We start from the raw sequence: 14,438 nt of genomic DNA, 5'->3' as shown, positions 1-14,438 counted from the left end.
CTGTAATTTCATGGTCACTGGACCCCAGGCAGCCTCCAACCACCACATCCCCTACCAGCCCCTCTCTATTTGTGAGCAGCAGGTCAAGCAGGGCTGCCCCCCTGGTAGGCTCACGTAACAGCTGGGATAAGAAGTTGTCTTCCACACATTGCAGAAACCTTCTAGACTGCTTCTTCTCTGCAGTGTTTAAGTCCCAGCAGATGTCTGGTAGGTTAAAGTCGCCCACCAGAACAAGGGCAGGTGATCTTGAGGCAGCCTCCAGTTGCTTAAAGAGTAATAAATCAACCTCTTCTTCCTGGTTGGGTGGTCTGTAACAGACTCCAACCAGGATATCAGCCTTGTTGGCCTTCCCCTTAATTCTCACTCATAGAGACTCAACTTGATCATCCTTGATTTCTACCCTCATGACATCCAGAGCATCCCTAATATACAGAGCCACTCCTCCACCTTTTCTCCCTTGCCTGTCTCTCCTGAAGAGTCTGTAGCCATTGATCACAGGTCTCCAATCATGTGAGCCATCCCACCAAGTTTCAGTGATGGCGACAATATCATAGTTTTCCTCCAGCACCAGAGCTTCCAGCTCCTCTTGTTTGTTACCCATACTGCGTGCATTAGTGTACATGCACTTCAGCTGGGCTGCTGCTTTTACTCCTAGCTCTAGCCTACCATCCTCAATTCCCTTTGACTTATCTCTGGTGCTGTCGTGTTTAACTCCCTCCCCCTGCCATTCTAGTTTAAAGCCCTCTCAACAAGCCCAGCCAGCTCATGTGCCAGGGTCCTTCTCCCCTTCTGTGATAGTTGTGTCCCATCTGCTGATTGCAGACCTGTGGCAAGATGAAGTTCCCCAATATCAAAGAATCCAAAGTTATGTTGGAGGCACCAACCTCTGAGCCACTTGTTCATCAAATATGGTTTCCTATTCTTCTCTGTATTCCAGCCTGTAACTAAGGGTAGAGATGAAAAGATTACCTGTGCCCCTGCTCCCTCAACTGCTTTCCCCAGTGTCTTAAAGTCTCTTTTGATAGCTTTTAGCCCTCTGTTATTAATCTCATCATTCCCTGCCTGTATAACTAATAAGGGATAGTAATCAGAGGGCTGCACTACAGTAGGCAGCCTCCTGGTAACATCCCTGACCCGGGCCCCAGGGAGGCAGCAGAGCTCCCTGTGGAAGGGGTCTGGCCGGCATATGGGGCCCTCTGTTCCCTGCAGAAGGGAATCACCAATAACAATTACCCTCCTCTTTTTCTTCTGGGTACTTGTTCTGATGCGAGGGGTGAAGCCGGTGATGCTTCTGCCTCCTCCAGGATCACCTCATCCTCAAGCTCTAGTGCCCTATATCTGTTATATAAGGGCAGCTGGGGATGTGAAGATGGCTGGAAGGGTTTTCCCTTGCCCCTTCTGGCAGGCACCTGCATCCATTCTCCTTGGTTGCTTAGTTCGTCTCCCTCTGGCAAGGAGGACTGCAGAGCATGTTGCTCTCTTTTACATTCCCTTTCAGCCTTCAGGCGTTCCACCTCTCCCTTGAGTTCAGAACCCAAATATAACAGGTCGGTGTAGAGTTTGCGGGCAGGGCTTTTGGAAATGAAATAACTACATACTTCATAATTCCCACCTCATTCATTGCCCCAGCTAATTCACACTGCTGTAAAGTTTGCCAAGTACACCAAAATATGTGTTCTGTACTGCAGTTTTGACTCTGGCACTCTTGTCATAGTACAACATTTTCACGGTAGCTGAGCAATAAAGTATGTTCAGTTATGCCTTTGGTCCCATCCAGGACTTCAACTTAGGGAAAATACTAAATATCACTAAATATTCAGTTAGTAAGGCAAGCTATTTTCTGACAAGTGATTATTGTGACAGACCTCTCCGCAGTATCAGTACACCATTGGTCTTCTACTAACTCTGGTTACTGAATTTCAGTCTTTGCATGTAGAACAAACAGCAAGAACCAACCTCACGAAGTGAGCTCATAGTGGATTTGTGTTAGTTGCAGGTTAGCATGTTTAATGTGTGATTTAAGTACTAAATGAAGTGCTGCAATATTCATGGTTCAAGAACACTGCCACTGAGATTTTTCAGTACTAAAGTGGTCAATCACATCAAAGCTGAAAATCTGATTCATGGAGTTGGAGTTTCACATCCTAAACAAGCAAGGGAGCCTTTGCTGTGAGATTAAACAGAAACAAAATTAATACGTCAATCTTACTGCACTCAGCTGCCTTGAGTTTCTCCTATGAAATCTCGAGTCAAGACTTCAAGGAGGCAGAGGAGGAAGAAACTTGGGAACTGGCATTTGTCTTGGAACAGTAGTTAATTTTTAACTGGTTAAAAAAATCTACAGCAAGAGATTTTGCCTTTCAGCAGCAAAACAGAGCTTCCAAGCCCTTAGGCACATTGTTATCTACTAATGGTTCTTTTGCTCTCTATTCCCTATGCAAGGAATGAACACGTTAAAGTCACTCTGAATGAAATACGTACACTTTTTAATAGGAACTCCCCAGTAATTGTTGAGACATTTGCCTGTAACAGATAGTAAAAGGTTTAGGAAACAAGCCAGATGAACAGCAACACAAACGCTTGTGAAGAGTTCCATGACAGCACTTTAAAGAAACTTTTATGCTAACTTGAAATTTAAAAGTCATTGTTATAAAAGTTACATTTTTATTCCTTCACTGCTCTGTAAAGATGCTGCTCCCACAGCAGCTGCTGCAGTCCTTTTACTGTCTCACCACGCCAAAGAAGACTCGTAACAGTGGAGATAACGTGTCCCAGTGATGGTCCTTTCCATGCCTGCTCATTTCTGACAGAGCTTCCTGACTAATGAGCAAACACTTGATTCTTAGTGCAAAAACAAAGAGTGGTTTTCCACTTCTCAAGAAGCCTTTAAAATTAAGAGATCAAGTTTACAGTTGGAGGTGATCATCAGTGCCCTGGAGAGATTTTCCAAGAGGCTGGGCAGATCCAGCCTTTTCCAGGTTTTGAAGGACATGACCCATGGATTGAAGCCTTCCTTCAGTTAAGCTGGCTGTGTGTGCTAAAACCACCTAGCTTGCTGTAGTACAGGAGAGCAAGTTGATTTAGCGTGCTAGGAAACCAAGGGCATTTGCAATCATCAGGTGTTTGTGTTAAATGAAGGTCTGCAAAGCTGGCCTGCCAAAGGGCTTAAGGAAGGAGTCTCATGAAGGTGACATGGCCCCATTTTGGCTAAAAACTGATGAAGCAGGGCTCAAATAACACAAACACCCAACTCCAAAGCAGATTCTGAGGGCTGGGGTGCCTGGGTGAAGACCTTTGCCTAATTTACTCCAATTCTAATATTAAAATTGACACCCCTCAATATGCTAATGAGGAAAATCAAGTGCATGCTAAACATATAAGACTATGTGACTCAACTTTCCCTCCCAAATAATGCCAAACATCACTCAGAAGGCAGACACAGCCTGGGCTGGGGTATAAAACCCATGAGAGATAACATTTCTGGGCACACCAGGGTCAGCAAGGGGGTTGCAGCATGGGCCACCACCACCACCAGCTGCAGCAGCTAAGACTGGAGAAGGCAGAGGCAGGAGTGGTTAATAGATAATGATCCTTTTCCTCCACCCTAAGACAAGGTGAGAACTGTGCCTGCAATATGCAGCTGAAGTTTTCCTGAACTTCCCTGTTAGAGCTACAGCAAAAGTTTGCTTCACCGTGTCAGGTGTTACCATGACTTGTTAACCCCGAGATCATCTTGCAGCTGGTGCCTGTATCACCTGCAATCCTGAATCTGTGGTGTCTGTCCTGTGGAACCACTAAAACATTTGATTGTTTTAACACTCTGAGCTGTGTCACTGGCTTACAGGATGTCAGGGGTTGGAAGGGACCTCCATAGATTATTGAGTCCAATGCCCCTGCCAGAGCAGGACCACACAATCTAGCTCAGGGCACACAGGAACACATCCAGACAGGCCTGGAAAGGCTCCAGAGAAGGAGACTCCACAACCTCTCTGGGCAGCCTGTGCCAGGGCTCTGGGACCCTTCCAGTCAAGAAGTTCCCCCTTGTGTTGAGCTGGAACCTCCTGTGCTGCAGCTTCCATCCACTGCTGCTTGTCCTATCCCAGGGAGCAGTGAGCAGAGCCTGTCCCCCCCCTCCTGACCCCCAGCCCTCAGACAGTTATAGATGCTGATTAAATCCCCTCTCAGTCTTCTCTTCTCCAGACTAAGCAGCCCCAGTCCCTCAGCCTCTCCTCATCAGGCAGTGCTTCAGTCCGCTCATCATCCTCATAGCCCTCCGCTGGATCCTCTCCAGCAGATCCCTGTCCCTCTTCGACTGGGGAGCCCAAAACTGAAGGCAGCACTCGAGGTCTCAGCAGGGCAGAGTAGAGGGGGAGAAGAACCTCCCTCGATCTGCTAGACGCACTCTGCTTAATGCCCCCCAGGATCCTATTGTCCCTCTTGGCCACAAGGCACATTGCTGCCCTTTCCTGACACTGCAAAGTGGGAGCAAATGCTGATTTCCCCAGCTATTTCCAGCAACTCTGCAGCAGAGCTTCAGCAAGATGTCTGTTTTCTATATCAGCATTAGTTACAGACATCAAATATTTATTCCATCACTCCCTCCTGAGACAGAAGCTTATATTAGCTCCAAAGTAGGCTCTGGTGAGCTGAACTCTTGCGGCTTCCTTGCTTTAATTTCTCTGGCCGTGCAAGTACTCCGCAGCTGCCTGCGGGCAGCGGGCAGCAGCCTGTGCGTTTCTTGGCACAGCTATTTTCCCAGATGGCCACCAGGTGGCGGTGTGGCCCACTCCTGCCGGCACGGAGGACTCCCGCCGACACCAGTCACGGCATCACGGAATGGTTTCGGTTGGAAGGGACCTCAAAGATTCCCAACCCCCGCCATGGGCAGGGATACCTCCCACTAGAACAGGTCGCTCAAAGCCTCAAGTCATCAGTGGTTCCCTTTTAAGAACCTGAAGGCTTTGCCAAGACCGTAAATACGTGCGACCAGCGAAAGAGGGCATCGACTCACAAGTGCGAGGCTGGGACAGGGAACTGCCCTGCCTCAGTTTGAGGAGAAACAGCTCTCTAACACTTCCCAGCCGCCTGCTGTGCAGCGTGCCTTAGGCGAACGGAAAAGTCGGGGGAAAAAACCTGAGACGCTGAGCTGGCAATTAGGGCCGCTGATACTGCTCCTGACAGCCGGCTCTGAAGGGTTCTAATTACGGCAGGAATCAATCGTTACTAATAATCATTGCTCAGCTGAAGCCCTAAGCGTATAGCAGGAGAATGATTAGCATTGCAGCACCACACCCATAGTTAAATTTGAAAGATCAAAAATATGGTCTAAATTACTGGGATGTCTGCATTTCAAATGTGGGTTTTTTTTTCTCCAGGTGATATATTCTCCGTGTTTGCAACAGGTAAGAAGGATGGTGGCAGTTCCTGAACTCATCAGTGGCAAGCCTGGAGAAGAGGAGGCTCAGGACAGACCTCATTGCTCTCTACAACTACCTGAAAGGAGATTGTAGCCAGGTGAGGCTGGGCTCTTCCTCCAGGCACGCAGTGGCAGAACAAGAGGACACAAGAACAAGAGACACAGTCTCAAGCTGTGCCAGGGAAGGTTCAGGCTGAATGTTAGGAAGTTCATCACAGCAAGCGTGATTGGCATTGGAATGGGCTGCCCAGGGAGGTGGTGGAGTCACCATCCCTGGAGGTGTTTAAGAGGAGGCTGCATGAGGCACTTAGTGCCAGGGGTTAGTTAATTAGAAGGTGTCAGGTGATAGGTTGGACTCGATCCTGGAGGTCTTTCCCAACCTGGTTAGTTCTGTGAAAAGACAAGACTGAAACTGAGGAAAGAGTGAGATGGGAGAGCAGAAAGAGGTTACACAGGTTCACCACCAAAATCTTTCCAATTCCTTGTCCTGCAGCGTAGAAAGGGATACTATACCTTCTGTAGGGCTTTGCGTATGACATGAATTGAAAGGGTATTCAAAGGATCTTCTGCACTGCTTAGATCAGGCAGGCAGTTCCAAGTGCTCTTGACACAGACGTTCGAAAGACTAACACAACTGATTCTAGGAATAGATACAGCTGTTCCACAGTGAGATGCGTTCAGATCATTATTTCTCTTTTCATTTAAAGTATAAGTATAGGCAACTGGGGATTTTTTTTTTCCTCCAGAGAACATAGGAATTGTTTTGTTTTGGTTTGGTTTTTAAGTGCTATTTCTGCACAGTACTATTTATTAACGAGGTGCAAACATGAAGTAAAATAAGCCAGGCTACCACTAAAGAATTCAGAACAGCAATAACTTCCAGCAATCTCTGTGGCAGGGCATCCCCAAGTTCCTTCCCAACCGGAGGTTCGAATGGGGTGCAAAACTGTTTTCCGCTTCCCCCGCCCCCCCCACCCAACTGCAGGGGTGTCATGAGGGCCTGTAGGCCAGAAAAGAGGCTTGCCTATGCCTTGCCTGCACATGTCTTTCTGCCAGGACCCCTGGTTGTAAACAAGTTGTGTAAGCCCCCACACACCCAGCTCGTGTCTCCCTGGGGCAAATCCATGTGATCCCCATATTTGGGAAAGTCCAGGCAAGAGCTTCTGCCTATTATGGTAACGTTTGGCTGACTGCCAACCTGATTGGTCATTCTAGTGGCCAAAGAGACCATTACTCTAAGTCCACAGTCAATAAATAGGAGTGCACAGGTAAACAACACGCTCAGCTCGGATCCCATTGCAGCGCTCAGCTCATCTCTGACTCACCTGCATGGCTCAGACACTGCTCTGACCTTACTTGCAGCTCAGCTCAGACCCGCAGGCACAGACCCTGCATAGCTCAGCTGCTCAGACCCCCACGCTCGGATGTCATTGCATAGCTCCGATGCTCAGAGGCTCAGACCCTCATGCTCTGACTCATTTGCAGCTTACCTGCCTGCGTACCTTTCTTGCAGAGCTCATTTAAGCCTGCTATTGTTGTCAGGACCAGATCCTGCATTGATTTACCTATGGAGCTCAGACTCCCAGCAGCCGCGCACACTTTGCATGCCCACTGCCTATCATTGCCTGGTAAAAGCTACAGCCGCTGAGATAACCAGGAAGCAGACTCTGAATTGTTTGCACACATGGTCTGAGCAACCATTCTCCTGCTCCTGAAACCCTGCCAGCTGATAATTCCTGGACAAAGCATCCAGAAGAAGCCAGCAGCACCAAGGCAGAGATTGTCCCTCGCCAGGAGAACAAAGGTCAGTGTGGTGGAGGGCCACATAGGCCCAAATGGCCGTATTTACAAATCTATTCATGCCCGGACATGTTGTCCCCCCGAAAGGTGTTGTCCTGCCCAAACCAGGGGAAAACAAGTTAAAGGGACAAAGGAGCACAATAGGACTGGTGCCTTCGTGTCTGGGCTGCCTGCTTGCAAGGTTGAAGTAAACACATTATGTAAGCTCACGTGCCTAGGATGGGGATCCACCAGACCCCTATCCATATTTGGGGGTGCCGGACCCTAATGGATTTCACCTTATTTGGCATGTTTTGGCCTGCTGCCAGACTCTTATCGGACAGAACTGTGGGCAAGGACCATCAATCTTGGGCTCATATCTCATAAAAAGGGCAATTCAGTGTTCCTGCCACCCTACTCCGCCCACCGCTCCTAGCAGCTTTGCCGCTTTTTGGACCACTGCCGCTGCATTCCAGCCCATGGCGTTTCACACCAGCCCAGGGAAAATCAACCAAGGCACTCCCGGCCAGCTGCCACCCCAGCCCGTCGTTCCCAGCTCAATCATGCCCATGGAGCCTTCAGACAGAGCGCCCCAATAATACCTGAACTGAACTATTCAAACCCACGAGGGCCAACAACGTGGCTTTTGCTACATATATTTGGGATCACCGAGACTGTGACTCCAGCCAGTGAGCAACTGAGCAATCTCGATTTAAGCAGCATAGACTTTCAGTAATTTTACCAGTGGCAATTTATGCCACAAGACTCTCTGTGCAAAACTTTTCCAAACCTCTGCTAAATTCCTGATTTCTGCTGTAAATAGACATTCTGTAAAATAATTTCACAACCAGATACAAAGAACTTGTGTAGGTTAACTGTATATAAGATTGGGGGGGGGGGGGGAATTCCTTTTGTATATAACATTAAATTATTTAAACCCTTTTAAATTTGGCCTCATATTTCATCCCCCCAAAACCCAAACAAACCCCTTCACAACAGTCAGGAACCTATTTCCCCAGAAGCTGGGAAGATTTCTTCTCTCCCCTCAAGCCAGGAAGATTCCAGCCTCCAAGTCCATGGGCAGAGATCCCGAAGAATTGGACACGAGGCACAGGCTGTGACGCAGCCCTGGAGGGTGATTAATAACTGAGAAGAATTGTGAGTAAAAGCTTTAATACCTCTGTAATATAAGTTGCTTCTGCCATAGAGCAGAAAGAGTTTCAGCCCACTCTGCTGGGCAAATAATGTAAAGATCCCAAGCTGCATTAAGCCGTGGGGAAAACTCCTCTCTGTTTATAGTTTGACTGTTTGCTAGTTAAACAACAAATTCCCTGTACATATCTGTGGTGGTTTGGCTTTTACCCGCCCCCCCCCCCCCCCCACTTTTAGAAATGCCCCAGCTAACTCAGATGGACTCTGGGAATATAAATGAAGCTATTTATTTACAGCTAGCACAATATACAAGCAGCTATTTACGGTATATACAGTTATAGACAGAAATATACAAGTAAAAAGTAATACAGAAACACAACTCCCCTCCCAGAAACCTGAGTCCCCAGGAGGGGCTCTCAACCACCCCTGCACCTCCCCCTGCCCCTCTCAACCTTACCTCAATCCTGAGAAAGAAAAGAGGTGCAGCCAAGAGGTTAAGGACCAAGGTTAGTGGCAGTGAGGTTAAGATGTAGCTTTGTCTAAAGCCAGAAGCAGAGTGAGAAAATGGTGAAAGTTATCTAATGTTTACCCTTCTTGTTCCCATACATCTCAGCGAGACTGTGAGAGAAGGAGACACAACCATTGTTTTCCTTTTTCAGCCAATTATCTAGTTCTTTTCACCAAAACATTCTAGCCTGCTTCAAACTAGCACAATATTTTATCCTAAATTGTTTTCCTAATCATGTACTGACCTTTAATATCAATATACAGTGGTTGGGGGTGGTGAGAGTTCAGAATATTGAATTTAATAAATCTGTATTTTTATATAAAATTATATCACCCAAATTAATTTCTCTCCTCCGCCAAATAGGTGTAGGTACTGAGAATCCCCCTCCACAACAAGGGGTTTGGAATGTGGAAAGAAATAGATGTGAAGTTCCTTCCCCCACCCCCGCAGGCTGGAACAGCGAAGAACAAGGAAGGGCAAATCACCCTAGCACAGAATCATAGAATCAACCAGGTTGGAAGAGAGCTCCAAGCTCATCCAGCCCAACCTAACACCCAGCCCTGGCCAACCAACCAGACCATGGCACTAAGTGTTTGGCTTTGCCAGGCTTTTGGCCAGGCTTTGTTTCAACACCTCCAGGCACAGCAACTCCACCACATCCCTGAGCAGCCCATTCCAATGCCAATCACTCTCTCTGCCAACAACTTCCTCCTAACATCCAGCCTAGACCTTCCCCGGCACATCTTGAGATGGCAACTGAACACATTGTCTAGTTGGACCTTGAGGGAGATCTTGAGGAGTGTCTGAAAGAAGGGTGAGGAGAAAGCGCAGTTTCCACTTTGGGACTGCCGCATGCTGACTGCCCGCTGCAGGGACCTACCCCTGCTGCAAGACGCCGCTGTTCGTGGGCACACCACCAAGCAGCCTGGCTGGGCCCTGCACTGCCCCATGGTCTGTGCCTGTGGAATCCGTGCCTGTGGAATCCATGCCTGCAGTGATGTTGGACTCTGGCAGGTTCATCGCATTGCACTCTGTGGATCCTCTGCTGGATTACAACTCGCAGTTCCAGACGCTGCTGTGAAGGAGCCAAGGGACCAGCTCAGAAGTCCTACTCCAGCGCCGTGAGTAGCGCAGAGGTTCCCTGGAGATCCGGGTTGCCTGTTGTTTCTAAGTGGGGCAAAGCTGCTTGTGGCCAAACCTTTCAGAATTTTTCTGCCTTTCCTAAATTTCTAAATCCCCGATGAGCATCCTTGTGAGGATTTCCCTGTGAGACTTAGAACCCAAATGAAGGAATCTGTACATAGTTGTGGCAGGGCTCTCTGGAAATGAAAATGACTACACTGTTAATAATCTCTGCCACGTTAATTGCCACAGCCAATTCAATCTCTTTCAGCATAATGCCACAGTCCAGCAGACCTACTGCTTCACTGGTGAGCTGAAGTTTCCTCGATGGCTGTCAGAACAGAACTGCTGAGCAGACAATGGGCAAAACTCCAGGTACTTTTGTCACTGCTTCAGCAAATCATACCTTCAGACTTGCATTTTTCAGATTTATGGAGAAGAATCTGACAGAAGAGCCAATGGTTAAACAAAGAAGCATAACTCTGCCTTCCCATAATACTCAGTTAAAGGATAGGCCATTTGTGCAAGTCCTTACCTTGTAATGCAACCACCACCAGTCTCAAGTAAAGCAGCAACCTCAGAGCATCAGTTATAGACGTCTGGTAGTCCTGCTCTGCTATCAACTCCGTACAGAGGCTGCTTTCAGATAGCTATCCAGTTCAGCCGCCTCTTGCCTCACCACCCTACAGTCCCTCAAGCAATCAAAGATCCCACGTAATGTGACTTGTCATTGCCATGGTAATGGACAATGTCAGAACAATAGAGAGACACAGCTCTGAACAACAGCAACCACACACAAAAGGAGTGAAAGTCTCTCATCTGATTACACCTAGCATCAGGGCAGCTGAGGGAAATAGTTTTTGTAATGAGTTGCCATAATGCATTCTGCTCTAGATGACCAAAACCAGCTGGAGGAACTTTCTAGCAACCTAGAAATGCTTTCTGTTTTTCAAAGCACTTTTCTTTTAAGTTTTTTTAACTGAGCATTATTTGTCTGGACATCACAAAGTCACAAAATGATTGCACCACAGACAGCCTTTGAAATTCTGCTTTCCAGACACATGCAGTAGATGGGATCATAGATTCAAGCTTCCAAGGATTACTGGGACACTGTGATAACATTAAGGATTCAGAGCTGTCTTTACTGTTCTGTTGAGAAAAAATAACTCTGCCCAGTCCTGGAAGCTGCCAAGTATCATCTTGCACTGTAATTCACACTGTAATCTTGAGTCTGACTCCCTGTCAGGCTGGAGAAGGTTCTGCTGCATTTGTAGGTCACTAAGATTGCAGACTCAACCCTTCAGGCGACCACTCTCTGAGCAGGGTGCTTACAGGTTCCCTCCTCCTGCGCACAGCATGGTTAACCATGCTCATATTTCACTTCTGCAACAACATCCAGTGCACCTGATAACTTCACAGCTTGACTAACCTGAGGTCATCTCCAAACTCCTTAAATCGCTTCCCTCACTAACTCTGATTTCAGTTAGAAGAAATGCAGAGTTTATAGATATTGTGAAGTCCCCTTGGACAAAAATGGAATCATTAAACTTCCATTTAAACCAAAGAACCTTTCACATTATTTGTTTGCTCATTATTCATAATGACCAACAGCACAGTGCTGCAAAACTAGAGGTGCATTAAAATTTTGATTTAGCTACTGAAGTATGAAAGCTGTACACGTGTTGAAGCCACTCAAGACCCACGCTATAAATAGTGCTCCATTGTTAGTGGATAAACCAAGGAGCAAGTCCGCTGTCAGTGGAGCGCAGCACACTCTGTGACAAGTGCCTGTGCTAAAAGCGAGCGCTGACATCAGCCGGAGGAGCAGTCCGTGCGCAAGGCAGGCGAAGAGCTGGCTCCCCATCGCGACACCAGCAGCAGCTTCTTTCTGCCCCAGCAATGGCAGAAGCTGTTATAAGGCACTGGGTAGAAACCCCCGTACGCTACCAAGAGCAGTTTGCTGCCCAAGAGCTGGAAGCACACAAACTAGATCACTCTTTATACGCTTTGCCAGGCCCTGCTATGGCCACTCTGAGCGGCAGCGGGTGTGCCATGGGCAGCACGGCGGAGGCTGGGGCGAGCGGCCGGGAGGAGGAAGCCAGACGCTTTCGGGTCCTGCTGGACGTTGTGCAGTTCCGCCCTGAAGATATCATCATTCAGACGTTCGAAGGCTGGCTGCTGATCAGAGCTCAGCACGGACCCAGGATGGACGAGCACGGCTTCGTAGCCAGGAGCTTTACCAGGCAGTACAAATTGCCTGAGGGAGTGGAGAACAAAGATTTGTCTGCTCTCTTCTGCCATGACGGTATTTTGGTCGTTGAGATGAAGAACTCGGTGGGAAGGAATTAGAACTTTGTAGTGTATTGGTGAGATAAAATAATTGCCAACACAGCAGAACTGTATCATTGGAGCAGTGCTTAGAGTGCAGATAGCATGTGGCTGCGTTGATGTGGCAGTTAGAGGAACTCTTGTGTGCATTTTTCAGTGTGCTGAGTTTGTTGTTTGATGAGAAGTGTCAGACTGTGCCCAGATACAGTTGTGTGGGAGGGTCAGATTTTCTGAACGGTTGAAAATTTAGGCTAGCCACAGCAAGAAAGGAAAAGTTAATCTCATCACATTAGAAACATTTGGGAGTAGAGGTTGTACTTTCTGTCAAAGATAAACTGATTTGAAAGAAAATGTTCAAGGACAGATAGAAAATGGGATTTGTTTAACAGATTCTGCTATCTATTCACAACTAAACTGAAACATCACTGTTCACAAATGCTCTAAAGGATTAGGCTGCTCCTTGTGAAGCCCTGGTAATAAAAAGACACTACTCTAGCACATGTGGCTTTATTCTTACATATTTTAGGTAGTTTTGTGGTTCCATCAAATTAAAATTTTATTCTTCATGTGGCTTGACAGATCAGGCTGAGATCTATGACTGTATCTTCAAGAGAAAATTTTTCTGCCGGTGCATTTTTTTTGACATGGCCTCCATGTGGATATGGGCTCTGCATGAATCTGATTTCAAGTATCTGGTTGCTCCACTTTAACAAAATGAATGCTGTGAGTTTGTGATTACTCAAATCTCTGAGCAGATCTGCAGCTGCAAGTCAAACTGATTCCTGTAATGTGTACTGGAGATGAGTGTGACTGGTGTGCTATGAATAGGGAAGGAACGTGGAATGGAAAGTGCCAAGCTAAATGTGATAACAATCTGCTGGTTACAGAAAGCAAAAGCAGCTTCAAATCAACCCAAATATAAGTGCGACTTTGAGAGAAATCTGATGAAGAGAACCCAGGTTCTTGCTGTCAGGCAAAGTGAAAGGCCGGAGTTTGTACGCCTGCCTGTGTCCATTCATTAGGGAGATCTGTTGTGGCTGCTCAGGCTTGAAGATGCTTGAAGCAACTACTTTAAGAAAAGGGGGTAGTCTGAACTTGCATTTACTTATTTCTTGTGCTGAAACTCAGCAGGAACCTGTACCAGAACTTCAGAGCAAGGTCTGGATTGTAACTTTCTGTCACGTACAGGTATTTTGTTTTATTCATAGAACAGAAGTTAAGAAGCTGAAGATTTCTAACCAGCCACACCGAATACGAGATGTGTGACCTTACATTTCCTTCCAGCCTGCACCTTTCCCTTTCTGTACTGGTTTAAGATAATAAAGGCTCACATGGAAGAAGCAACTCCAGATTTATTGGAACACCTTCAGGTCAGTGCTGTTTGCCAGCCAGGAATACGGCAGCAGACACAAACAGTGATCTCTGAAAACAGGCTGTAGATACAGGCCAGGCTTTAAACTCCACAAGCCAGCTTTGTAACGGCTCTTAAGTTTAAATGCATGTGATGTGAAGACCCACATCACCTTATGGCACAGAAGTTGGGGCAGAGCTCTGCCACCAGTTAGTAATCTGCTCACAAACAAGTCTGTAAGTGTAGGCTATTACAGAAATTATGCCAGCTACGACTGCAGTGCTGCTGTCCAATAACCCTAGTGATGAAATAGTAGTTCTAAAAAAAACTTTGCTGACTTAATTATTTCAAATTAGATCATGATTACACCACTGGAAACTTGGCAAAGATTTAGAGCAGAGAGCCAGACTTGTATTGTCTGTTCCATACATGCTAATGCTGTGGTTACAGGTGGCCCTGTTCGTGTGCACAGGTCTGCCTCACAACAGTGGATGAAGTTTGGCATTTGGCTGTACCATAAAGCTCTTCACCTCAGTCCGTGCCCAGGTCTGTCCTTCAACAGCAGTCACAAACAAGTGGAACATAAGGAGTCAAACATGACAGGGATGTCGTCAGGTGGATTTTACCTTCCTTTGTATCCAGAACGTCACGAAAGACTGTGTCCATGCTCCCGGGGGAATGGGAATGGCCCCAGCCCAGTGCTGGTGTAACAGGGGATGCGCTGAAGGATCGATCTGCTGCTGGCTTCCTGCATGGTAGCCCAAAGAAGAATGCAGAGGAAA

The 14,438-nt window shown here is 47.1% G+C and overlaps 1 protein-coding gene across 1 annotated transcript; it reads left to right on the top strand.

Moving 5' to 3' along the window:
- Positions 1 to 11,836: 11,836 nt before the first annotated feature.
- HSPB3 (heat shock protein family B (small) member 3) lies at positions 11,837 to 12,326 on the top strand. Its single transcript, XM_064140510.1, has one exon. The coding sequence runs from the start codon at positions 11,877 to 11,879 to the stop codon at positions 12,324 to 12,326; it is 450 nt and encodes a 149-aa protein (XP_063996580.1). The 5' UTR covers positions 11,837 to 11,876.
- The last annotated feature ends 2,112 nt before the right edge of the window (positions 12,327 to 14,438 follow it).

This window comes from Pogoniulus pusillus, chromosome Z (genome assembly GCF_015220805.1).
Source record: "Pogoniulus pusillus isolate bPogPus1 chromosome Z, bPogPus1.pri, whole genome shotgun sequence".
Taxonomy (NCBI): Eukaryota; Metazoa; Chordata; class Aves; order Piciformes; family Lybiidae; genus Pogoniulus; species Pogoniulus pusillus.
Note: the sequence above shows the minus strand (reverse complement) of the source record. Positions and strands in the feature narration are given on the sequence as shown.

Bases quoted from the DNA above. Each gene is read 5' to 3' on its own strand.
- HSPB3 (XM_064140510.1), top strand. From the start codon at position 11,877: ATGGCAGAAGCTGTTATAAGGCACTGGGTAGAAACCCCCGTACGCTAC.